The following is a 25,773-nucleotide window of genomic DNA, read 5'->3' as shown; positions in this document are numbered from 1 at the left end:
ACTGTCCCTCTTTCCTTACCTATTAAACACTGCACCAAGTCTACTTAAAAATCATCCAGTTTCTCCTATCTTCACATTTTGGGAGCCATCCTTCTATTTTCCACCTTATATCCCTCCCAAGAGCTGATCCTGTTTCTCACAGCCAGCAGGACATTTGAGTATATTCTATAAGCTGAGCACTTTCATCGGTTATTTCATGTAATTCTTGAAATAATCGGTATCTTCATTTTATACCTAACAGTGTACTAGCAACAGCCTCTGAGCGCTGTGACAGCCACTTTATATATGCCATGGCTAATCCTCTCTAAAAGCTGCCACACTGATCTATATTCCCATTTTGTAGATGAAGAAACTAAGTTACAGCAATAAAGTGCTAGGGAGCCGGTGAGGAGCCGCTCTGTCCAACTCTAAAGCGTTTCAGAGTTGGGCCAAGGGACCCACCCTTGGAGTAATACCTAAGGAAGAGTACATCAATGGTTAGGGTATAAAAATTTATTACAGGTACAGAATATGACCACTAACGAATGCAGACAGGCTAGGACACAATGATAGTGGATGGAAGATGGCTAGCTCTTTGGAAAGTGAACAGGTTTGGGTGGCTTGGAGCCTCATGCCACACGGAATGGTCAGTCAGAAGGGAGAGCGCATGCCAAACACTGCAGGAGGTCAGGGCATCGAGTGACTGCTCTGTGTGTCCAATGCCTTCCCCATCTGATCTGGGGCTTCAAAGGATGCCACACCCAGAAGCAAGCAACTGAAGCAGAGAGGATTCCTAAGGTGGCCCAGGCTTGTCTCTGAAGTCACGGCAACACCATTTTAAGCAATATGTTTAATTGGATGATTTCCACAAACTATACACGAAGTTTCTAACCATCACAATTCAGTGAAGTACAAAACATTAAGTTACAGGCTGTGGGAAGAGAAGGCAACACCAGTGGTGGCACCTTCCAATCCTGGTTGGTCTAAGAGTAGGGGGTGGGGAAGGTTTCGTTTTAAACTGAGCCCCTCATTTCAATGTACAAAAGAATTACTCTGATCGATATTAAATTGTATTGAAAACAAAATGGACTAAAAAGCAACTACTACTCTATGTTGGGGTGGAAATGGGAGGAAAGAATGAGTCCTTCAAAGCAGGAGGGGAGACAGTTGGGAAAAGGTTCTGTGGCTGTGACCCCAGGTGGTCACTCACGCTGCTCCATTTTTACTTTGGGTGGTCTCAGGAAGGTCCGATTTTTCTTCTCTTTCTTCCCCTTTGTATTTGCTTGGAAGTTTCGCCAGCTGTCCACACGGCCATCTCGACTTTCCTAAGCACAAAAGAGGTTTGGGTGAGGAAACTAGTTAAGGAGAAGGAGGGCCTGAACCTGCTCTGCCATCCCTGCAGCCCAGCCCAGCGCAGCCCTCTGGAATAATCCAAGAGTAGAACAGAGCAGAGCTTCCTCCCACTTCCCTGGGCCCACAAAAAAGTGGCATCCCACCTCCAGAAGGCAGATCAGCTACAGGTTGGGAAGAGGACAAAATCATTGCAACCTTTGCTGGGGACCTCAGGGCTAGATACTTAGCATATGCTAATACTAATCCTCACAAAAAAAGCTGCCTGCAGGGCACCTGGGTGGCTCAGTTGAGTGTCTGCCTTTGGCTCAGGTCGTGATCCCAGAGTTCTGGGACCACCCTGCATAGGCTCCCCACTGGGAGCCTCTCTCTCCTTCTGCCTATGTCTCTGGATCCCTGTGTCTCTTATGAATAAATAAATAAAATCTTTACAAAAGAAAAAAAAAGCAAGCTGCCTGCAGCGTGTAGTGCCACCACCATTTCACAAATGACAACACCAAGGCTCAGAGGTCAGATCACTTTCTCAAAGTCATTTGGCTAGCCAGCAGTACAGCAGCTCTTCCCACCGCACCCTCCTCCTGCCTCACAAAACTTGGATGAGGCTCAAAGCCAGCATGATGCTGAGCAAGTTACCCTGAGAGGGTTGCTAGGGTCTCTCCCTGCTTATCAAGAGGCCTACTCATTTTCTCTCTCTGCACACACGTAGGGGAACAGAAACAAAGTTATCAACTCTGGTTTACCAATCCCTAGCCAGAGACCTAGACATTACAGAAGACAAGACACCAAATGTGGTTTAATTAAGGAAACTAGCTGAGCACCTCAAGAATATAACCAGGGTGTTAAAGAGGAATCAAGTTCAAAAGTCTGACTATCAGGGTCACAAGAACCTCGGTTTCTGCTAATAGACCTCTTAAGTAGGGTACTACTCCACAACTACCCTCCAATCTAAATGTGCAAAGCATTTTTCTTGAGCCCACTTGGCAGGTGTGCCTTCTATAAATCTCTAAAAAACCATCCAGGGACCCTTCCTGCCCTTGCCAAGGCTAGAGTTCCTACAGGCAGCTGAGCCAGGACTCATTCTCCAAAGCTCCTGCTCTTCCCCATACAGCCCCTTTCCCCGATCATCTGCCCCAGTTAGTCCTGGCAATGCCCCAGGAGCCAAGTTTCCATGCTGGGAAGTTTTCTTACTCTGGAATGAGAATCCCTGGCCACTGTGGAAACTTACCTCGAAGTTTTTCTGCCACTCCCTTTCTCGTTTGGCTTTTTCTTGAGCTTCAATTTCTTCTTCCCTTTGTCGCTTCCTAGGAAGAAAACCAGGCCAGAGTATTTATATGATACCTAGTGACTGTCTTAACCATACAAGGTAAGCTATCTCCTCACAGAAGCAAGTATATAAAGTAAATCCATTCCCTAGGGTTCTATAAAAATGGCTGTCTGCAGAAGGCTCAAAGCCGTTTCATGAATGTCTCACTCTAAACCACGCAGATGATACCATGGGCAGGGCTACAGGGCAGGGTATAAATACCCCTATTACATAGACAAGACATATAAGGGGGGCAAGGCCGAGCCAACAATAACCATAGGTTATGGGCTCAGGCTCTAGGTTCTGGGTTCAGTCTGAGACAACGCCATCTCGAGAACCCAGACCACCCTACTTTGGTAGAATGACCATTACAATAGTAGAGGTTCTTACTCAAGAGGATCTCTAGGAAAAAAAAAAAAAGCATCTCTAGACAAAACCCAATCCCAAAACAAGGACATTTCACACAACCTCAACTAGCAAAACATGGTTACTGCTAAACATTAATCAATAATACAATATATATATATATTAACAGAATGCCAAATCATCTCTGAAAAGCAAGGGAAATCATACTTTCGGACAATATTTTTAAGTGATTTCACTATACGATAAATACTACATACTCAACAAAGCTGTAGCCACTAGTCCCACAAAATGTTCTGGCCTCAAAACTCTGCCTATTTAACTCCAGGAAATCAAGAAGAAAACACACAGCACTCTTCATTAAAAATTCCCTAAGGATAGGCCCATTCAACTTCCCAAAAGTCAGAGAATTTCTTATCCTAGAGATTTGAAAGTTGGGCTGTTTCAGGAACTATTTTAGATAGTCTCTTAAATGATGTACTACATAATTCCTTGATCAGAAAAATCCTTCATTAGGAAAATCCCCAAAGACTAATTTTAATTAATCTAGGTAGTTAGATGAATTAAACAAATATTCTGATGCATACCTTTCGTGCATCTCTTTGGCTTCTCTCTCTTTCCTTTTAATTTCCAGCTCAGCAAAAAGTTTCATGGTCTGTTTATATACTGCTTGTTTGAACTACAAGAAAATTAAGAACAGAAGAATATAAAAGTCAGTATTTTACCAGCAACTTGAATCAAGCACTCTTAGATAGAGCCCAAGACAAAGCAGATTAGAACCAGCAAGGAAGAAAGATTTCAGAGAGAACTATTTAATGATGCTCTCTCCTGGGAGATAAATAACATAACCACCTAACAGACCTTTCCACTTTCACCATGCAGAGGATACACAGGAAACTTGCTCTGATAAAAAAACACCAAAGAGAAAAAACTACTACCTACTTATCACAACCATGTTGGAGGACCCTTTCCTCCCAAGAGCTTCGAAAAAATAACTTTAATGCTTTCTTTTCACAAACATTTTAAAATTACTCTGTGCGAGGCACCCAGCTAGGTACTAGAAGTTGCTACCAGGCAGACGAGTCTCAGGAGTCTACCAAATATGGCATAGCTATTAGAGTTATTAGTTGTGTGACCCCCACACCACCCCATTATCTGTTCTCCTTCCATGTAAAATCCCTTATCTTTAGGTACCTGGTCACCCAATGTAGAAGCCTGTATTTCCTAGGCTTCTTTGTAGCTAGGTGTGGCCATGTAACTTAGGTTTTAGCCAATGGGATATAAGGAGAAGTGATGCAGCAATTTCTTGGAATGTTCTTAGAGGGAGTACGCTTATCCCTCGTCCCCTTCCTCTATTCTGCTGTTTGGCACATGGGTGAGGTGATGACACATCCTGGACTGTGAGGATGGGGGCGACATCCTTGTTGGCAGAGCCACAGAGAGGAGAATGAGTCCTTGGATGACACATGGTCCAGCGCTGCCATACCAGCGGCCATCTTCCCAAAGACTATATTATACAGGACAGAAAACAAATCACTGTCTTGTTCAAACCACCATAATTTTGGGTCTCAGTTGTATGCAGTTCAACTTATATTCCAACTAATACTCAAATGGAAAAAAATAACACAACATAAGACAGAAAACAGAACTCTATCTTTAAAGCTTTTTTTCCCCAAAATATAAAGTATTTTAAATATGCAAAGAAAAATAGAAAATAACCCATCATGCAGATTTCACAGAGCTTAAATCCCAAAGCAGAGACACGAGAGCCAAGAGTAATGTACAAAAAGAAAGGGAAGTTAAAGAGCCCCAAAATTTGTCACTTCTTTTTAATGCGGTTTAATGCCCAGCATTGCTCAATAAAAGCCATACTCACAAACGCCAGTCCCTAACAAGGACAAACATCAAAGGAGTGAAGGAGTCTATAATGAATTGTTTCAATATCTTTAAAGGCTCCAAACTCTCTTGGCTGGACAATTACTGATGATTTTGAATTTTTTATATTCTTCTGCTTTTTCCAAATTTTCTATCATTAGCATGTGTTCCTTTATAATGGGGGGTGGGGGGAACAACTTAAAAAAGTTAGGGTTTTCAGAAACTCAGGAGGACCACGGAGTATTTAATAGGATCTTCAGAAAAGACCTAAAAGGGTCATTAAAGAGACGGGAAGAAAAAATAAGACTGTGGAGAAAAAACTGAAATACCGGACAGAGTAAATCCAAAACAGGTGGCTAATGCAAAAGGTGACCTCACAATTCACCAAGTAGTGTCACTACACAGAAGACGAGGCCAATCACTCCCAGCAAAATCACTGAAGTAAGAAGTTGCAGGCAAGTTTCCCTAGCAAGATAGCCTGTCTTGTGTATATCTTTAAAAACAAGGTAAAGACATGATAAGTTACTTATTGATCTAAATTGAGGCAAGATTAATAGGATTTTATTTTTTCAGGCTAGTAAGGCAATCAGACACAAATACCTAAGTGGAATCTCTCTCTCAGCCAATTCACACTAAAGAATCCAAAAGATGATGCAATGTTCTCCGTTTGTCAGAAATTACGACCTAGAGCACAGTGAGCACTCGTAGCAAGTGGAGTGCCATCTACTAGCTGCTTAGCGTCACCTATGGTTCCTCTCAAAGTTGCCCATGCCAGTTGCAATTACTACCATACTGTGAGATGTAAATACCACAGAAATTGATGAATGTAGTTACACAAATAAATGCTTATAGTTTCTTTTTTTAAAGATTTTATTTATTCATGAGAGACACAGAGAGAGAGAGACACAGGCAGAAGGAGAAGCAGGGAGCCTGACATGGGACTGGATCCTGGGTCTCCAGGATCACACCCTGGGCTGAAGGAGGCACTAAACCACTGAGCCACCCGGGCTGCCCGTAGTTTCTTTTTAAAACTAAGGCGAGTGCTCTAGAAAGATTCAATAAACGTTAAGTCCCTAAAAATACTGCTGTTGAATTAGGTACAGGTGAGACATCTGAAAAGCGAATCATCCCGGTGGGCTTGCACTTTTAAGGCCTTTGCTTGCTGCAGCCTCCTTTGCCCAGGAGAGCAATAAAGCTGTTGTTCCTCTTTATCCAAAAACAAAACAAAACAAAAAACAACCAATGAATCATATATAGCTAGCATTTTGATCTTGGTTTGTTTCATAAATACCTAAGTTTCAATGTACTTCAAAGAACATTACAAGGAGAAATTATGAATAATGCTTTGTGTGTGTGTTTTCTAAAATGAAATCAACTGCAAACTCCAATCAGCAGACACACAACATTCAAAGAAAAGGCTGTGGCCCTATGACAAAAAAAGAGTAAAGCTTAAAAAAAGGTGCATGGACATATATTCAAATATTTTAAGTTAAAACAAAATGTTTCTAGTGCCTGCTTCAGCAGCACATATACTAAAACAAAATGTTTCTAACACGTATGTGTCCTTCTTTAGGCTTCCTTCTCTTTAACCCACCAATCAGTATGCTCAAGCACATGAAATAGTGTGGCTTTTCCCATATCTCACTCACCAGCTCAGGGTCATCCTCCTCCACATTTGTAGGTTTTCCTTCCTTCTTTAATTGCTTTTTTCTCTCTTTCACCTAAAAAGAATTTTTTTTCATCAAAAAATTGAGAACATCCATTAAGTTGCACACATATGACATGTGCACTTTTCTGCAGGTATAGGTATAACAAAAGGTTTACATGGAAAAAAATGAGCTTCTTCCCCTCCCCTCCACAACAGCAATGTAATCAAAGGAGAACAAGCAACCAGGGGTCCTTCCTCTAACCTCATCTAAAATCCAATCCACCAGAAGAATGCATAGGGACCAGCAGGGAACTTGTCCCCAGCTCATCAGATCCCAGGCCAGAGCCAAAGAGCCTTGAATACGGTGAATAAATTACCCATCTCTCTTTTGAGGGCTGTAGTTACATGTTTATGGCAAAGAAAATATATCTGTCAAGTTTTAGAAGAAGCTACCAAATTTGTGGCATTAAGTATAATTGCTTTCTGATATTTCAACAACTGTATTGATCATTTTCACTGTGACACCCCCTAAACCAATAATTTTCACATCATATTAACTGACGTTTTTTATTCCTTTGGCCACCACTGAGATCTAAAAAAAATTTAAATATATGCATTCACACAAGAATGTGATTATTCTATTAAATAACCATCCACTACTGCTCCAGCAGTCAGTGCCTTCCAAGCTCAGAGCAGCCCTACTGCCACCTTGTGGCCAGAAAGCCTGAGGATGGCTCCTTTATAGGCAAAATACATAAGAGAAGTACCACAAGAATTTAAGAATTTGTCAGGTCCTTTTATGATTTTTACCAAAATTTGGCCTACACATATCACTTCCAACACATGAACAGCAAGACATAGTTATGGCCATCCATCTCCTCTTTTTACTCCTTTTCTTCATCTAAATTGGACTCATTATTATTATTGGTTATACAGCTATGAGATATTCCAAAGCTCTTCAAAGAAAAGGTCACACCCATATTCACTCCCAATTGAAACAGCTCTTACAAATGGCCTCATGATTCTTACCCCAGCAAGTTAAAAATTAAAACAAAGACCTTTCTTACCTCAGGCAAGCCATCTGAACACTTCCCACCACTCAGGAAATTTAGGTAATGCAAAAAAATAAATCCAGCTATAACTGAATTTATTTGACTCGTTCCCAACCCTGTTAATACAGATACGCACCTCCTCCTATTTAAAAAAAATTTACTCACGTCCCCTTGCCAATCTTTCTCAAGCCCATGTTCCAACCCCTTCACAGAGACAAGAATCAAAATAAAGGGTCAAGGATCATCCTGGCTGCTCCACTCTTCCACTCTCAGAACTGGGTAATGTGATAACACGTGATGAGAAGAAAAGACCTCTCTCCACAGCAAGAGGCTGGTAAGGAAAGATGGAGGAGCATCCTAAGCACTCCACCTCCTGAGCTCTAGGGCACACACTATGCATGAGCACCACAGCAAACTTATGGAGACCAGATAAGAGGTCACAAGTTACACCAGTAGGTATTGCTATGTTAACATTTACCCTCCTGCAAGGTGCCCAAGGCTTGCTAATACTTCCTGTAAACACAGCAGCACTATAAATACTTACAGTGTGTTCCACGTATTCTTTTCCTGCCTGAATTACATCCAGGGCCCTCTTCTTTTGTTCCTGATCCAGTAGCAACTTGTAAGCTTTGTCCACAGCTAATGCAAAACATTGAAATTAACTGTTTCTGCAAACACCCTCTGAAAGTCTGAACTATACTCAGGCAGTGTAAATGGACTTGTGCCATCTAAAAGCATCCCCTACTTTGTTAAATTATTTATTGTTGTTAAACTAATTTAAAAACATACAACTATAAGCAATGACTTTCCTTGAGAGCCTTGGAAAGAATTAAATATACCCTCAAGACCAAATACACCACATCCAGATTTAATTCAGTGATAAAATACTTCCAATAATTTTTTTTGTTTGTTTCAAAGAAGAAAAATGATCCTATGCAGTAACAGTCTTTCTTGGTACATAAGAGTTTTAACAAAGCAAAGTTAAGATCTATGTCTTAAACAGCAACATTCTGCTTTGGAATGACAACTGTTCTACTGAAAACCACAGCTTCTTCATCACCAGAAGACAAATCTGTAACATTCCTTTTTTGATCCAGAACAAGGAACAGTTAGTCCCTAGCATTGATAAAATATTACTCAGGAGCAGGTAAATTTACAAATACCTTCAAAAGCCTTTTGTGCTCTGTCAGCATCATCTTGATTTTTGTCGGGGTGTACCAATATGGATAACTAAAATAAGAAGAAAGTTAGGTTTGTCAATAAGAATAATATTTAGTAACTCTTCGCCTACACTGTGCCTCTTTACAACCAAAAGCTCTAAGGCAAAAAAGACTGTAAGCCGGAAGCATTTTTAACAAGTTAATAAATATCATAAACTGCGCAGATATACTGGTCCTTAAAATTCAAGCACCAAAAGATTTGTAAATGCACAGCTGGGAAACATGTAGGGTTTTAATCACAAAGTTGAGAACAAATATAAGCCTAGCATTTATGAGGATGCTGTAAGGATACAGAAGAGAGATTGAAAAGTACCCAGTTCCTATTATGTTCCTTATACTGAACACTAAAAAGAGGCTAAAAAGCAGATATGAGACATCATCTTTTCTAAAAGAACTTTTAATTTAAAGTAGTAGTTCTGGGCAGCCCGGGTGGCTCAGTGGTTTAGCGCCACCTTCAGCCCAGGGCATGATCCTGGAGACCCTGGATCGAGTCCCACGTCGGGCTTCCTGCATGGAGCCTGCTTCTCCCTCTGCCTCTCTGTCTGTTTCTCGAATAAATAAATAAAATCTAAATAAATAAATAAATAAATAAATAAATAGATAGATAGATAGATAAATAAAGTAGTGGTTCTCAAGAGGGAGTCTGGAGGGATGGATTAAATAGGTGATGGGGACTAAGAAGTACACTAGTGAGCACCGAGTGATGTATGGAAGTGCTGAATCAGGGATCCCTGGGTGGCGCAGCGGTTTAGCGCCTGCCTTTGGCCCAGGGCGATCCTGGAGACCCGGGATCGAATCCCACATCGGGCTCCGGGTACATGGAGCCTGCTTCTCCCTCTGCCTATGTCTCTGCCCCTCTCTCTCTGTGTGTGACTATCATAAATAAATAATTTTTAAAAAATTTAAAAAAAAAAGGAAGTGCTGAATCACTGTATTATACACCTGAAACTAATATACACTGTATATTAACTAGAGTTAAAATAAAAACTAAAATTAAAATAAAATTAAGGGATCCCTGGGTGGCGCAGCAGTTTGGCGCCTGCCTTTGGCCCAGGGCGCAATCCTGGAGACCCGGGATCAAATCCCACATCGGGCTCCCGGTGCATGGAGCCTGCTTCTCCCTCTGCCTGTGTCTCTGCCTCTCTCTCTCTCTCTGTAACTATCATAAATAAATAAAAAAAAAAAATTTTAAAAAAAATAAAAATAAATAAAATTAAATTAAATTAAAATTTAAGAAAACAAAGTAGTGGTTCTTAGTTCTGGCTATGTTCCAACCCTGTAAAGCTTTTTATTTTTTTTAAAGATTTTATTTATTTATTTATTTGAGAGAGACAGAGAGAAAGAGCGCAGCACAAGCAGGGGGAGGAGCAGAGGGAGAGGGAGAAGCAGACTCCCTGCTAAGCATGGAGTCCAATACAGGGCCCAATCCCATGATCCTGAGATCATGACCCAAGCAGAAATCAAGAGTCAGATGCCCAACTGACTGAGCCACCCAGGCGCCCCCAACCCTGTAAAGCTTAAAAATACAGGTCTACTTTCTACTTTCAGACCCTCTGATCAGTCTCTGGCACCTATACTTTTTAGACTTCTACTGGATTGAATATCAGGTGACAGTAAGGAATTAATGTTAATTCTGTTAAGTGTGACAAGTAGTTATGCAAGAAAATATCCTTTTTCTTCTTGGGGAGATACATGATGAAGCATTTGGGGTAAAGTATCATATGTCTGTAATTTACAACAAGTCAGCCAAAAACAGAGTTAATGAAGGAAACCGATGCATACAGATGGTGAGTATATTGGTGTTCACTGCTCTAGTCTTTCTTTTTAAAATGTAATTTAAATTTATTATAATAAAAAAGTTAAAAAAAAAAAGCAATAATCTCCATAGGTGAATTCTTTTAGACAGCCAGGATTAGAACCACTGACCTACTATCATTGACAGACCAAAGTCAACTAGTTGGAACAGTGTGACTGGGTCAGAGAAATGACAGCAAGTAGGAATCCAATGCTAATCCAGCATTACTGGAGCCAAAATCCTGGGTTCTAATTTCAACTTTAATCACCTACTGGCTGTGAGACGTTAAGCAATTCACTTAACCTATCTCTGCACCAGTTTCCTCCTCTGTAAATGGGACAATACTAGGTACCTCTAACTCACTAGGTTGTTAAGAATGAACCAATGCAAGTAAGAAATATAGAATAATGTCTAACACACATTAACAATAGTTAACATATAAAAAGGAGATACTATATACCAAGAAAAAGATATACTATTCTATTGTGTATTACCTCTAAATCCTCATAATCACCCCATTGAGTAGACACCATTATTATGTGCATTTTACAAATACACAGAAAGGTTGAAAGTAACTTGTTCAAATTGCTTATAAGATGTATGGCCAAGACTGGAACTCAGGTCATATAGCTCTAGGACCCACATTCCTTTTTTTTTTTTTTTCTTTAAAATTTATTTATTTGAGAGAGAGAGAGAAACATGCACAAGCAGGGGGAGGCACAGAGGGGAGGGAGAGAGAGACAGGGAGAGGATCAGAGAGAGAGAGAGAAGCAGACTCTCCACTGAGCACAGACACTGATGTGGGACTGGATCTCACAACCCTGAGATCATGACCTGAGCTGAAATCAAGAGTCAGATGCTTAACCAACTGAGCCACCCAGGAGCTGCCAGGGCTCAGACTCTTAACTATTAAATCATATTAATGACTAAAGAACTTACTGAGCTCTTTGTATAGCTACGGATTTGAATGCTTAGTTATTAAATTGGTAAAGACTGCTAATGCCTTATATTAGGAAATTTGAAATTTTAGGGAAAAAATGCTGAATATAAGTACAGAGTAACTCTATAAAAAGTTATAAGGTAAAAAAAAAAAGTTATAAGGTTATATAATGACAAATGCCTGAGTAGGCAAAGATAAACATCTTGGCTTAACAGTAGATCAGATGATTGTGAGTCAGCACCATGGGGGCAACCAAGGAATCAAAGAAGCAGACATAATAGTGGATATTACCAAGTATGTCATGCAGGAGCTGAGAATCATATCCAGCACTGGTCAGGTCCTATTAAAATATGAAGTATATAAGAGATATAAAAAAGTTGTGGAAGGGCACCTGGGTGGCTTCAGGTCATGATCCCAGGGTCCTGGGATCAAGCCCCACATCTCTGCTCAGGGTGGAGCCTGCTTCTCCCTCTTCCTCTGCCCCTCCCCCTGCTTGTGCTCACTCTCTCTCTCAAATAGAAAATTAAAACTTAAAAAAAAAAAAAAAGTTGGGAAAAGTTAAAAAAAAAAAAAACATAAAATATACAGAAAATCCAATTAGTAAAGAGAGATTGCAGGGAGTGTGATTATTCAACTCCTAGAAGGAAAGAGGGTCACTCAACTATCAAAGTTGGAAGTTTTTTTTAAAAGGCTACTATAAACATTTCGAAGCTCAAGTTACAAAACATGAGACTGAGAAGAAAGCACTCTTTATATGAACCAGGTATCTATTGGGTTGTTTGCAAAACATAAAATTATTGAGGGAGGAGGTCTTAAAACTATAATACTGTTATGAGGGGCACCTGGGTGGCTCAGCCAGTTAAGCGTACAACTCAGTTTCGGCTCAGGTCAGGATCTCAGGGTTGTGAAATCAAGCCGTGCCTCAGGCTCTGCACTCAGAAAGGAGTCTGTTTGAGATTCTTTCCTGCCCCCACCTCCCACCCCCTCTGCTCCTCTCCCTGCTCACTCTCTCTCTAAAAATAAATAAATAAAATCTTAATAATTGTTACAAATCATTTAACACATTCTCCTGGGGAGAAGGCAGGAAATTTAATAAGCATGACTCCATGTAAGCTCTACTATTCTATCTTGTACTCTTCCTACTTAATTAAGGGGCTGGAAAGATTCTATTTGGATATAAACTTCATTCTATTCATAGGTTAAATTTGTTCTATTCTTCTAACTTCCAACTGTGTGCCTAGATTTGAGAGTGGGTATACTCCTGCCATAATCTTCCAAAGTCTGCTGAATGCAGTGGTCATTAAACTTCATGGCCTACCAATAACTACTGCTGTGGGGAGGCTGTGTGAATGTCAGAGGCAAGCCATAGTCATTAAATTACTTACGAATTTTGTCACTGTTAGTTTTTTTTTTTTTTTTTAAGAGTTACATAGCCTTAAATTTAAATAAAGAAAAGTTAAGGGGCATCTAGGTGGCTCAGATGGTTGAGCATCCAACTCTTGATAATGGCTCAGGTATGATCTTAGAGTCTTGAGATGGAGCCCTGGTTTGGACTTCTCGCTCAGTGGGAAGTCCACTTGAGACTCTCCCTCCCTCTCTCCCTCTGCTCCTCCCTCCACAAGTTCATGCACACGTGTGCTTTCTCTCTTGCTAAATAAATCTTAAAAAAAAAAAAAGTTAAATTTTGGGCCAAAAATCATAATAGCAAGTCCTTAGACAATCATGTGCTTACTATATTTCCAAAAGGTTCAGACTCCAACTACTATAGGAAAATAGTACTGTACCTGTCGAAACCTCTTTTTTATTTCTTCATCTGTCACTTCAGGATCTATCTGAAGAACCTAGAAGAATCAAAATCAGAACTGTAAAGGAGATTAAGAGAATTTATGAATTTAACAGGTATCCCATAATTACACATATTACAATCAGCATCTCACTCAGCATTCTAGAACAATGCCTGGCACACAGTTCTTAAAAATGCTCAAATGTAAATGAGGGGTCCTTGGCTGGCTCAGTCAGTAGAGTGTACAACTCTTGATCTTGGGGTTCTAAGTTTCAGCCCCATGTTGGGTGCAGAATTACTTTTAAAAAATAAAATATTTTTGGGACACCTGGATGGCTCAGCGGTTGGGTGTCTGCCTTTGGCTCAGGGTGTGATCCTGGAGTTCCCAGGATCGAGTCCCACATCGGGCTCCCTGCAGGGAGCCTGCTTCTCCCTCTGCCTATATCTCTGCCTCTCTCTGTGTCTCTCATGAATAAATAAAATCTTTAAAAACAAAAAATTAAAAAAAATATATTTTTAAAAAGAAAAAAGAAATATAGATGAACAAATCAGTTACCAGAATAATAGTTATCCCATTTTAGGGTTCTCAATTAATACAGTAGCTACCTTTACTCTATCAGAAGAATTTATCATATACCCAGACGCATGTTCCAGACCATGCTGAATTTTGCCTTCATTCATTAAGAAAAGGACCCTCCTGGGGCACCTGGGTGGCTCAGTGGTTGAGCGTCTGCCTTTGGCTCAGGTGATAATCCCACTGTCCTGGGATCGAGTCCCACATCGGGCTCCCCACAGGAAGCCTGCTTCTCCCTCTGCCCATGTCTCTGCCTTTCTCTCTGTGTCTCTCATGAATAAGTAGATAAAATCTTAAAAAAGAAAGAAAGAAAGAAAGAAAGAAAGAAAGAAAGAAAAGGACCCTCTCTACCCACCTCTACTTATCTTTACAAGTAAGAGAAAGCAGAAGCATGCAATTGGGAAAAAAATCAGGCTGGCCCCCTGATTTTCAATCCAGAAAGGTCCACTGGACTCCATGTTATATCTGTGATTCATGTGGGCAAATGATTCTCAGCCCAGAGAGAACATCAGAATTACCTGTGAGGATCTGTGACTAATGGCTGGGCCTACTCTAGAAAAGTCCGATTCCTGGACACCTGGGTGGCTCAGTCAGTTAAGCATCTGGCTTTGGCTCAAGTCATGATCTCAGGGTCCTGGGATTGAGCCCCAGCATCAGGCTCTCTGCTGAGCAAGGAGTCTGCTTCTCCCTCTCCCTCTGCTCCTCCCCCCTGCTTGTGCTCACTCTCTCAAATAAATAAATAAAATCTTTAAAAAAAAAAAAAAAGGAAGAGAAGTCTGATTACAATTCATGAGAACTGAGGTACAGCCAATGGAAAGATCCTCTGTATCTTCTGAGCAACGTTATTCTCTTTTTTTTTTTTTTTTTTTTAAAGATTCATCATTCATTCATGAGAGAGACAGAGAGAAAGGCAGAGACACAGGGAGAGGGAGAAGCAAGCTCCTTGCATGGAGCCTGATGTGGGACTTGGCATTCTTAAAAAATAAATCTAATCATTTTTCTCCAAGCCTAGGTAAGCTGGTGTTGACAGTACTCATCAAGCATCCTGACCACATCACCACAAATACATACTTTCATTAAACATTTACACAGTAGCTACTACCTGCTGAACACAATGCTATGTGCTAGAAATGCAAAGATAAACAGGGAAAACATATTTTTTTTAATTACCATATAATAAGTGCTTTTGGGGGAAGGGAATGTTATATACAATAAAGCAGATGATTTCACAGTGTGAAATCATCACATGGATTCAACATAGCACCTAGTATTTATTTACTTAGTATTCAAAGCCAGAGGAAGGTCCTGAAAGGGCATAGGGTGAGGAGAGTTAGAAATTAAGAGAAGGCCCCATTCAGTGCAACTGAATCAGAATCAACACATGACAAGATCCCCAAATGGTTTGAATCTGTTAAAGCCTGAGAAGCACTGGCAAGAAACAATGGAGGTTAGAAAAATGTGTGTTCAAAGTTAGTAGAAATAAGGATCAGTCAGTAATGGGCAGGGGGTGAGGAACAGTGGCAAAAATAAAAAATAAAAAATAAAAAAAAACCTTGAAAGGAAAATATATACTAGAAATTAAAACTGCAAAGTAATCCACCGGATGCTTGCGGTATTTTTTTAAAACATGGCAACAAGTAATGTCAAGATTTATTGTAAGCTTTCAAAACATTCCAACAGCCTATCTACCGTTATAAAGTTATTGGAAACCAATGAAGCTGAATCACCACTGCATTCGGCATACTTTGGAAGGTTATGACAGGCGCATACCCAGTCTCCAATGCTGAGGAGACATTCAGGGTGAGGGAAAAGAACTTTAGAGCAAAGAATTTTCAAGATTCTTTGTGTCCCCTCATACCTTATGTGGAAATTTCTTCTTATTCTGAGGAGATGCATAGTAAATTATTCAGGCATAAAGCATCACAATGTCTACAGCTTACTTTCAGATGATTCGGCAAAAATGAAGAAGGCATGTATATACACACAAACACATACACACCAATCAAAAGTTATTTTCCAAGAGTTATATCACATGTGCACATGTGATCACTGGCAACAAATATTCACTGAGTGCCTTCAAAGCTAATCCAACTCCTTTTCTATCTCTAAGAGTTGGAGGTACCATATATGGCCATGAAATACAATTTTAAAATAGTGGGCCTATCCCTGTGGCCCAAACCACTGTAAAGCCAGTTTCCCACTCAGTACAAATGTTTGGAACACCTAGGATTGCTAGATACTCTGCTCACTACTATTCTCATGAAATTTAAGCTCCATCAGGGGAGGAACAGACAAGTAGTAATTCCAATAGCATGATAAATGCCATATTATCAATATGGCTCTTAGGAAGCACACAGAACATTCAGATTCTTTGAAGGTTTTTCTGAATTCCTACTGTCTCAGGCTTTGGAGATATTGTAATGAAAAATCCACAGTCTTAGACCTCAAAGAGTTAATTAGTCATTTCACATTAACAAAAACATTTGACATTTATACAAGTTTCTGAACTCAAACTCTAAAAGCCTCCTTTGGGATCTTCTGCTTGAAAAAAGGAATCCACTCTAAAAAAAAAAAAAAAAAAAAAAAAAAAAAAAGAAAAAAGGAATCCAGTCTTAGGCACACATCTGAACTCTACAACCTGTTAATAATGTAACAAGTCCCAGAGTTACATGAGATAACTACCCTTCTTTCCAAGGTACTTAAGATAAACAGAAAATAAAGTCAGTGGTGCTCCCTGCTGGCATCTTAAAGTTAAATCAAAATAAGGAACATAAATAGGACAGGAAGGAACAGGGACATGGGTTCATCTAAGCTTAGGGAAGGAAGTGGGGAAGGGCCCCCAAATTAAGAATTACTATAGAATGCCTAAGAATGATGCTTCTTGCATAATGGCTGAAGGTTAGATATATGTCCAAATAGGGAGGCACAGAGATGGCAGGAAGAGAAAAGAAAATGCACCCTCGATAAGGATTCCTGTGAGAAGATCCCTCAGATTCCCAATTTATTTCCTCCCATTTCTACCTGCTGCTCAGTGAGGCGGTGTCAAGGAAGACCACTCACACTTTAGTTGACTTGACAGCTGAGATGACAGCTATCACTGCATTACTCCCTTTACTAGAAGACGACCAGGCTGCTTACCTCTGTAGAAAAATCAGCTTCATTTAGATGGCTCAACAGTTACTTGTTGCATAAGAAACAAAAGTCACTCATTACTTATATCTCCAGAACATCTAATTCTGACTTAGAATAAAAAAGCAACTTGACTTTTTGACATTCACCCTATAAAGAGGCCAGGACATTTGTAGAAAATAGAAAAGAAAATGTTCTAAAGGATAGTCATGGAGTCCTGCCCATTTGAATACAATCTCCCATCTTCCCAAGTGTGTTGACCTTAACATTTTGTTGTGTAAAGATATAGATAGATGGATATAGAAATAGATATTCAAATACACATACATACACAGTCAACCCTTGAACAATACAGATTTGAATTGTGTGGGTCAACTTATGTACGGATTTTTAAAATATATATATATATATATAGTACACAACTATAAATGTATTTTCTCTTATGATTTTAATATTTTCTCTAGCTTACTTTATTATAAGAACACAGTATTTAATACACGTAACATACAAAATATGCGTTTATCAATGGTTTATATTATCAGTGAAGCTTCCAGTCAATAGTAGTTATTAGCAGGACGCCTGGGTGGCTCAGTGGTTGAGCATCTGCCTTTGGCTCAGTCCTAGTCTCAGGGTCCTGGGATCAAGTCCCACATGGGCCTCCTTGCTCAATGGGGAGTCTGCTTCTCCTTCTCCCTATGCCCCTCCCCCTGCTTATACTCTCTCCCACTCTCAAATAAAATCTTTTTAAAAAAGGCATTAGGGATCCCTGGATGGCTCAGCAGTTTGGCGCCTGCCTTCGGCCCAGAGCATGATCCCGGAGACCCAAGATTGAGTCCCACATCGGGCTCCCTGCATGGAGCCTGCTTCTCCCTCCGCCTGAGACTCTGCCTCTCTTTCTCTCTCTCATGAATAAATAATTTTTTTAAAAAAAAAAGGCATTAAAATCCTAGCCTTTGGGGATCCCTGGGTGGCTCAGTGGTTTAGGGCCTGCCTGCAGCCTGGGGCGTGGTCCTGGAGTCCTGGGATCAAGTTCCACGTCGGGCTCCCTGATGGAGCCTGCTTCTCCCTCTGCCTGTGTCTCTGCCTCCCTCTCTCTCTGTCTCTCATGAATAAATAAAATCTTTAAAATTAAAAAAAATATAAAAAATCCTAGCCTTTATATTAGTTCCAACAATCTGTCATTTCTTGTCCATCAGATCTCCGCAGGAAACACAAATTACCTTAATAAATGGGTAAGCTAAATGATCACATCTCCTTTTGACGGTACTATGTACAGTTTAAGAGTACAGTTAAATAAAAAGGATATACCATCAAATTCTTTATCACTTCTCAAATTATCTTCTCCATGCCCTTCCAAAAGTCAAATCAAAAGTCCTTTTTTTTAAGATTTTGTTTATTTTTTAAGTAAACTCTACACCTAATATGAGGCTTGAACTCATGACTCTGAGATCAAGAGTTGCATGTTCTACCAACTGGACCAGCCAGGCACCCTTAAAAGTATTCTTTAAGCTTCTCATCTTCCCTTTCCCTTTCTGAGCAATACAATCCAAACACATTAAATGGAGCTAGGCAACGTAGACATCTACATTGGGTGGGGCGTCAAAATGGCCCAGAGTAGTGTCAGAGTCCGTTTGAGATGAAGACAATGGTGAACACACTGGGAGTAGTGGCCAGTCACACATTGGTGGAGTATAAATCGGTGAGAAGAGCATCCCCACAGAAGGGCAGCCTGACATGGAAGTACAAAGGGGTTTGAGTAGGGCATCTCAGTGGACAGGTAGTCTGGCACAGGATGTTAAAACTTAAGCAAGGTGAGACTGTGAACACGGGAGGGTAGCCAAGTATAGGGTTTCAGAGCCCAAGAGGGATAAGCAAGGCATCCACATGGTAGTAGAGCCCAACATAGGGTATCTGAGGCTGAGCAGGGTAAGCAAAGTGTCCACAAGGGAAGGTGGTCTGACATGGAGTATAGGAGCCCAAGCAAGAGCACCTCTACAATGGGATGGCCTAGCATGGGAAATCTGTGCTTGGTAAGATGGATCCCCATGTAGGAGGGCATCCAGTATAAGAAGGCAGCCCAACAAGAGGTGTCAGAACCCAAGCAGGATGTAGAAAGCACTTGTATGGAAGTGAAGAGGGCCTCCATGCACAGGGATGCCCTGGAGGGTGGAGTCAGAGCCCAAGTAAGATGAGGAAGGTGTTCTCAGAAGAAGGCAGCCTGATGTAGAATGTCAAAGCCAGAGCAGAGTAGGAAGGTGTCTGCTTGATGGGGAGGGATGAAGCCCAAAGGGGATAAAGAGAGCCCACAGAGGGTACAGAGCAAGCACAGAGTCTGAGCTGGGTGAGGAACACACTCACATGGACGGGTAACCTGGCAAGGTAACTTTGAGCTCAGGTATGGTGAAAAGGGTTTTGCACACTGAAGCAGCCTAGTGTTGGGGTCAGAATAAACTGGCTGAGGAGGGCATTCACAAGAGGGAAGGAATGGCAGTTGGGAGATCAGATGCAAACAAGAGGATCAATTAAATAAATATATATATACACATATATATATTTAAGGTAGTGGGAGCCTGATTTCTCACTATGAAAGGGAACCACAAACATGGAAAGAAAAAAAATGAGAATAAATCCTATAATGTTGGATTGAAATTGGATGTAAGTACATGTACGTACGTACACATGCACACACCCATACGCACACACACGCACACTCACCCCACTCCTTAGCCCTTTCTACTAATAGGGCCTAGGGGTGGTGACAATTCCAACAGCAATAAGTACACCTAGCACCCAAATCTTGATTTCTAAATACCATTCATCACTAAAAGGAACCAGACCTCCTCACTGAAATGATTAATTTTAGGCTGTCAGGAAAAGTACAAGAGTGCCTAGTAATCAAAGAATGATGAAGAAATTACCAAAAGACAGATCTGGCTTGAAAAGTAACCTGCCAGGGATCCCTGGGTGGTGCAGTGGTTTAGCGCCTGTCTTTGGCCCAGGGCGCGATCCTGGAGACCCGGGATCGAATCCCACATCGGGCTCCTGGTGCATGGAGCCTGCTCCTCCCTCTGCCTCTGTCTCTCTGCCTCTCTCTCTCTCTCTCTCTCTCTCTCTGTGTGTGTGACTATCATAAAAAAAATAAAATAAAATAAAAAAAAAAAGAAAAGTAACGTGCTGGCCAAATTTGGGACAACTTGAGCAATAAAATAATGTCAAAATATAACACACTGAATAAAATAGGAAGCCCAAATCTATACTGACCAATAAATGAATAAATTGAAACTTTGATAAGGAGAGGATATTTATACAGTCTCAAACATCTCCCCATAAAATACTTATTACAAAGAGGGAAAAAAAGTAACTTCATGAACAAACACAGCAAGCGCCTCCTGAAGTGATCAGATTAACATCATTAGTAATGGAATAAACAATAAACCTGTGACAATGGAAATATCATATACTTTATAAGGTGCAAAATAACAACACAAGTATCGCTTCTGTGATATTCCTGCCAAGGTTGCATAAAGCTGGTGTTGGGGCAGCTGACTCCAGCTGAAGAAACATCAAACAAACTCAAATTGAGAGATATGCTACAAAATAACTGGCCTGTAATCTGCAGAAATGATAAAGTCACCAGTGTTAAGGGAATCCTATGAAACTGTTCCAGAATGAAGACTAAAGGGACATGACAACTAAATATAACAGTTGATTCTGGGCTGAATCCTTCTGCTATACAGGACATTATTGAGACAACTGCCAAATTTGAATGGGGTCTGAGAACTACATGGTAACAATGCATCAATGTTTATTTCCTGATTTTTTTATTGTCATACTGTGCTTCAGTAGGAGAGTGTCATTTGTAGGAAAAATACACTGAAGTACTGCTGGGCAAAGAGGCATCATATTGACAACTTAGTTATCACTGTCTAAGAAAGTCTTCATAGTATACTTGAAACCTTTCTGCAAATCTGAGAATGCTTTAAAATGTAAAAATTCTTTAAAAAGTACTCTTCAAAAAACAGAAGCAATGGATGAACCTTGAAGACATTATGCTAAATGAAATAAGCCAAACACAAAAGAACAAATATTATGTGATTCTATCTATACGAGGCACTTAGAACAGGCAAATTCATAGATAGAAAGTAGAATAGAAATTACCTCTGGGTAAGTGGGGGTAGGAGGAATGGGGAGTTATTGTTTAATGGGTTTGGAGTTTCTGTTTGGAATGATGAAAAAGTTCTGGAAATGATAGTTGTGATGGTTGTACAACACTGAATGTACTTAATGCCACTGAACTCTACACTTAAAAATGGTTAAAATGGTTAATTTTATGTATATTTTACCAAATAAACTGGGAACAAAAAGGTTTATAATACTCAATAAATGTTTTTATAAAATGTAACAATATTCATGTCAATATTATTTATAACTGTGAATAATTAGAAACCAGTTTAAATATCCTATAATAAAAGAATTGTTTAAACAGTAATTATAGAGACTTTAAGAAACATATACAAATACTTTACATAACAATACAGCATTGAGAATAGCACAAAGTGCATTATCCTCCTTGTTTTAAAATAAAACTTTTGGGGCACCTGAGTGGCTCAGTCAGTTGAGCTGCTATCTTCAGATCAGGTCATGATCCCAAGGTCCTGGGATCGAGCCCCATTTGGGCTCCCCACTCAACAGGAAGTCTGCTTCTCTCTCTCCCTCTGCCTGCTGCTCCCTCTGCTTCTTCTTCTTCTCTCTCTCTCTCAAATAATTAAATAAAAATTTTACAAAATAAATCTTTTCTTTTTTAAATACACTCTACACCCAGCATGGAGCCCAATATGGGACTTGAACTACTGATATCAAGTCAAATGCCCAATCAACTGAGCCATGCAGGTGCCCCTAAAATAAAACATTCAAAATAGTTAAAGTATAAACAATTAAGAGTGGCTACTTCTCTTAGATGGGATTATATATGATTATTCTTGCTTCTTTCTTTCCTTTTTTATAAAGATTGTATTTATTCATGAGAGACACAGAAAGAGAAGTAGAGACACAGGCAGAGAGAGAGAGAAGCAGGATTCATGCAGGGAGCCCGATTGGGGACTCGATCCTGGGACTCCAGGATCATGCAACTCTAGGATCACACCCTGGGCCGAAGGCAGGCGCTCAACCACTGAGCCACCCAAGCATCCTCTTGCTTTCTTTATATTTCAAATCTTTATTTTTTTTTAAAGATTGATTATTTATTTATTTATGATAGACATAGCGAGGGAGAGAGAGGCAGAGACACAGGCAGAGGGAGAAGCAGGCTCCATGCCGGGAGCCTGACGTGGGACTCGATTCCAGGACTCCAGGATCGCGCCCTGGGCCAAAGACAGGCGCCAAACCACTGAGCCACCCAGGGATCCCCTATTTCAAATTTTTATAAGAAATAGTTTACTTTTATAATTAGGAAAAGTTTAAAATTATAAAATTAAGGAAATCCAAAAAATATATTTGATTGTTTACAACCTTGTGATCATTTTTTGGTTCTTGGGTTCAGAAAAGTTGTAACAAGCAAACTAAATCAAAGATTCTAAATATATCAAGGCTAACTATCCCTTTACATCTGACAATAAAGTCCTATATATTTGGGTTGGTAAAAGATGGAGAATATTTGACAAGGCAAGACCTCAATTTCCTTAACATACTGCCTCTGAAACTCTGCTCACAATAAAACCACCAAATCTTGAGATGCCTGGGGAGCTCAGTGACTGAGCAACTGCCTTCGCCTCAGGTCATGGTCCAGGGGTCCTGGAATAGTCTTTGTATTGGGTTCCCCACAGGGAGCCTACTTGTCCCTCTGCCTGTGTCTCTGCCTCTCTGTCTCTCATGAATAAATAGAATCTTAAAAATAAATAAATAAATAAATAAATAAATAAATAAATAAATAAATAAATAAAATCACCAAATCTCAGTTCCAACTATCAGACAAATTAGGTGTGTGTTCTGATGTAAGCCTGCCTCCAGCTATGCAAAGCTCCCCATCACAAGGCCACAGCAACATCAGACAGCTCACCTCAAATGGGTTCAAATTGAAGTAGGAAGAACCAGGACGGGTCAATCTTTCAATCTGATTTTTGGATGTTAGAACGGAATCTCTCTTCTCTATCTGTTTCACCTAAAATGAAGGGAGATAAAAACTTCATTAGTAAAGTTCAATAATAAACTCTGAATATTAAGCTACTGACATGTTCAGCAAACATTTGTCTACATGTGGAAGACAATTTTTTAAATGTTTTGAGGAATAATTCCAACAGCTATCATCCACTGAGTTCTAATAATATAAAAACTTGACACATATTTATCCCTCTCAACCATCCTATACAGTTTTTACTATTACCCCATTTTACAGTTAAGAAAACTGAGATTTAGAGAGGTTAACTGTCTTGTTCTCAACTACCCAACTTGTAACTAGAATTTTAATTCCAACAGTCTGAGGAATCAAGAAGATTCAAACATAAATATGTCACAGCCACCACCTTCAAAGAGCTTCCACTATAATGATGGAAGATGTACTTGTGCTGTTCATACTTAATTTACAGCTTTTTATTTAAAAATACAATTACACTGAAATATATACTAAAACAGCATTTAAAAAAATAAAATAGCATTTAAAAAAGTATATGGGAAGGGCAAGTAACTCTGCCTACCTAACCTGAATAAGAGTTAGAAAAATCCCTGGCCCAGGGGCTCAGTTGGTTGGATGCCGAGCTCATTTCCACTCAGGTAGTGATCTCAGGGTCGTGGGGAAAAGCCCTGTGTCTGGCTCTGTACTCTGTGCAGAGTCAGCTTGGAATTCTTTCTTTTTCTCTCTCTCTCTGCCCTTCCCCCCATATACATACATAAAAATTAAAAAAAAAGAAAAGAAAAGAAAAGAAAAGAAAAGAAAAGAAAAGAAAAGAAAAAAAAAGAAAAGAAAAGAAGGAAAGAAAAACCCCTGACCCAAAGACAATGCTAAGAAGAACAGACATCAGGTAGTGCCAGGAAAACATTCTTGGTGCCACTGTCAGAGTTATAATACTAGTTGAAATGAATCACTGGTATGTTATATACCATCTTTATTCCTATGAACAAAAAGAGTTTAGGAATAATTTCAGTAATCTAAAAGGCCCTTCCTTCTCAGTATCCTTCCTTTTTGCTTTCTTTAAAACAACATGCCACTCCCCACCCCCTCTACTCTACCTTCTTTCCCGAATTTATTTTCCTCATGGCACCTATCACTACCTGATACAATATTGTATATGTTTGTTTATTGCTTATCCTTCTCTATAGAATGCAAGCTCTATGAAGACAGGATTTGTCTCTGTTGTTCACTACCATACCTCTAGCAACTAAACAGTACATTAGTACATGTCAGGTACTCAAAAAACATTGGTTGAATGGTAAATGAAGGGTGCTCCTTTAGGTACTTTCTCTCATTAGATTCAAACAAACCAAGATTGCTTTTCTTTTTTGTTTTCTTTTTTCTTTTAACTAAGATATAGTAAGCGAAACAATTTTCAGTATTAATTGCAACAGAAGTCCATCTTCAGCTTTAACTCTTTGAAAGACCCTTTCTTATACATTAATTCCTTTAACGCTCATAAAACTCTTTTTTATTTCTTATTTTTTTTAAACTCATTTTAATATTAACTCTCACTTTACATAAGTGGACACCGAAGATCTGTAAAATCAATGCCTTGAAAAAATGCAATCACGGTCCAATAAACTGCGTTGCAAAAATCCAATCCAAGGTCCTCTGATTCCAAACGGCATGCTTTTCTTTCATTTATTCATTCATTTATTCAACAAATATTTACCAAGGAATCACCATGTTCTAGGCGCTGGAAACACGACAGTAAGCGAGGCTCAGACCAAAGTGACTCCAGTCCTAACATGATACCAAGCTGTGATCTGCTTTAGGATCCAGAACAAATTATTTCACCTCCCTAAACCTCAGGCTTGTCATCTGTAAAACAGATAATGCTACCTGGCACGATGCATAGTGCCTGGCGTCCACAAATGTCAGAAACAACCACTACTACAACTCATGACAGAGAACTAAAAGTGGACAGTGCTTCCGTTTAGAATAAAAATGAGGTCCACGATTAGTTAAGTCGCCCCCAAGAAGGTCAGCCTCTGCCGGCCCCTGCCAGCCTCCGACTCCGCGGACTTCGGAGACCTCTGCACGCGCCCAGGCACTTCGTTGGCCACACTCGTCGTCTACCCGCAGACGTGGGACCCTGGCCCCTTTTTCCAAGCCCAAGGGATCCCCTAGCAGCTATCAGGCAAAGACGCAAACACACCCCCAGCTCGCCCCCCCCCCCATCCCCCGCCTTCCCGAAGGCCGGACCGGAGGAGCCGCCCAACGGTCCAGGCCAGGAAGACCACTGCCTTTGCCCGCTGGGAAAGTAGGACCGGGCGGGGTTGCCCTGGTGCCATTACACCCCACTCGGTGTTCACCTCACTGTAAAAGGTCATAAATGCTTCCTCGGTGCTCCCTCCGCCAGCCGAAGCCCCGCTCTCTCCTGGAGCCGCCATTTCCCCGGCCCAACAACCACGTGACTCTCCTGCGCAGGCGCAGCCTCCTGTGATTCTTACAGGCCCGCCTCTCTAGCCCCGCCCCTTTCCTTGTGACTCTTAAAGGGTTCGCAGCCCAGCCAGAGACCTCTAACCTAAACAAACACTCATTTCTAAATTGACGTGGGATCCACAAAATATATCATTGAAATTAATAATTCGGT

General features: G+C 40.3%; 1 protein-coding gene across 2 annotated transcripts; it reads right to left on the bottom strand.

Moving 5' to 3' along the window:
* Positions 1-477: 477 nt before the first annotated feature.
* On the bottom strand, positions 478-25,645 carry DNAJC8 (DnaJ heat shock protein family (Hsp40) member C8). 2 transcript variants are annotated; one of them, XM_025447474.2, is made up of 9 exons: positions 25,493-25,645; positions 23,067-23,168; positions 13,310-13,366; positions 8,734-8,800; positions 8,115-8,209; positions 6,520-6,591; positions 3,583-3,674; positions 2,555-2,630; positions 478-1,304 (listed from the first exon to the last, which is right to left on the bottom strand). In XM_025447474.2, the coding sequence occupies exons 1-9, from the start codon at positions 25,568-25,570 to the stop codon at positions 1,182-1,184; spliced, it is 762 nt and encodes a 253-aa protein (XP_025303259.1). In that variant the 5' UTR covers positions 25,571-25,645; the 3' UTR covers positions 478-1,181. The 2 variants fall into 2 exon arrangements, with proteins under 2 accessions (XP_025303259.1, XP_025303260.1); XM_025447475.3 differs by lacking the exon at positions 25,493-25,645 and adding an exon at positions 24,850-24,942.
* Positions 25,646-25,773: the final 128 nt, after the last annotated feature.

Source organism: Canis lupus, chromosome 2, assembly GCF_003254725.2.
Source record: "Canis lupus dingo isolate Sandy chromosome 2, ASM325472v2, whole genome shotgun sequence".
Lineage (NCBI taxonomy): Eukaryota > Metazoa > Chordata > Mammalia > Carnivora > Canidae > Canis > Canis lupus.
This window is presented reverse-complemented; position numbering and strand designations above follow the sequence as displayed.

What these genes read in the sequence shown, in the direction of transcription:
- DNAJC8 (XM_025447474.2), bottom strand. Translation starts at nt 25,570, where the DNA reads ATGGCGGCTCCAGGAGAGAGCGGGGCTTCGGCTGGCGGAGGGAGCACC. An exon ending in TTATGACCTTTTACAGTGAG is followed by an intron (nt 23,169 to 25,492) that starts GTGAACACCGAG and finishes CCTTCATTTTAG; the next exon opens with GTGAAACAGATAGAGAAGAG. An exon ending in AGGAGGATGACCCTGAGCTG is followed by an intron (nt 3,675 to 6,519) that starts GTGAGTGAGATA and finishes ATTTTCTTGTAG; the next exon opens with TTCAAACAAGCAGTATATAA.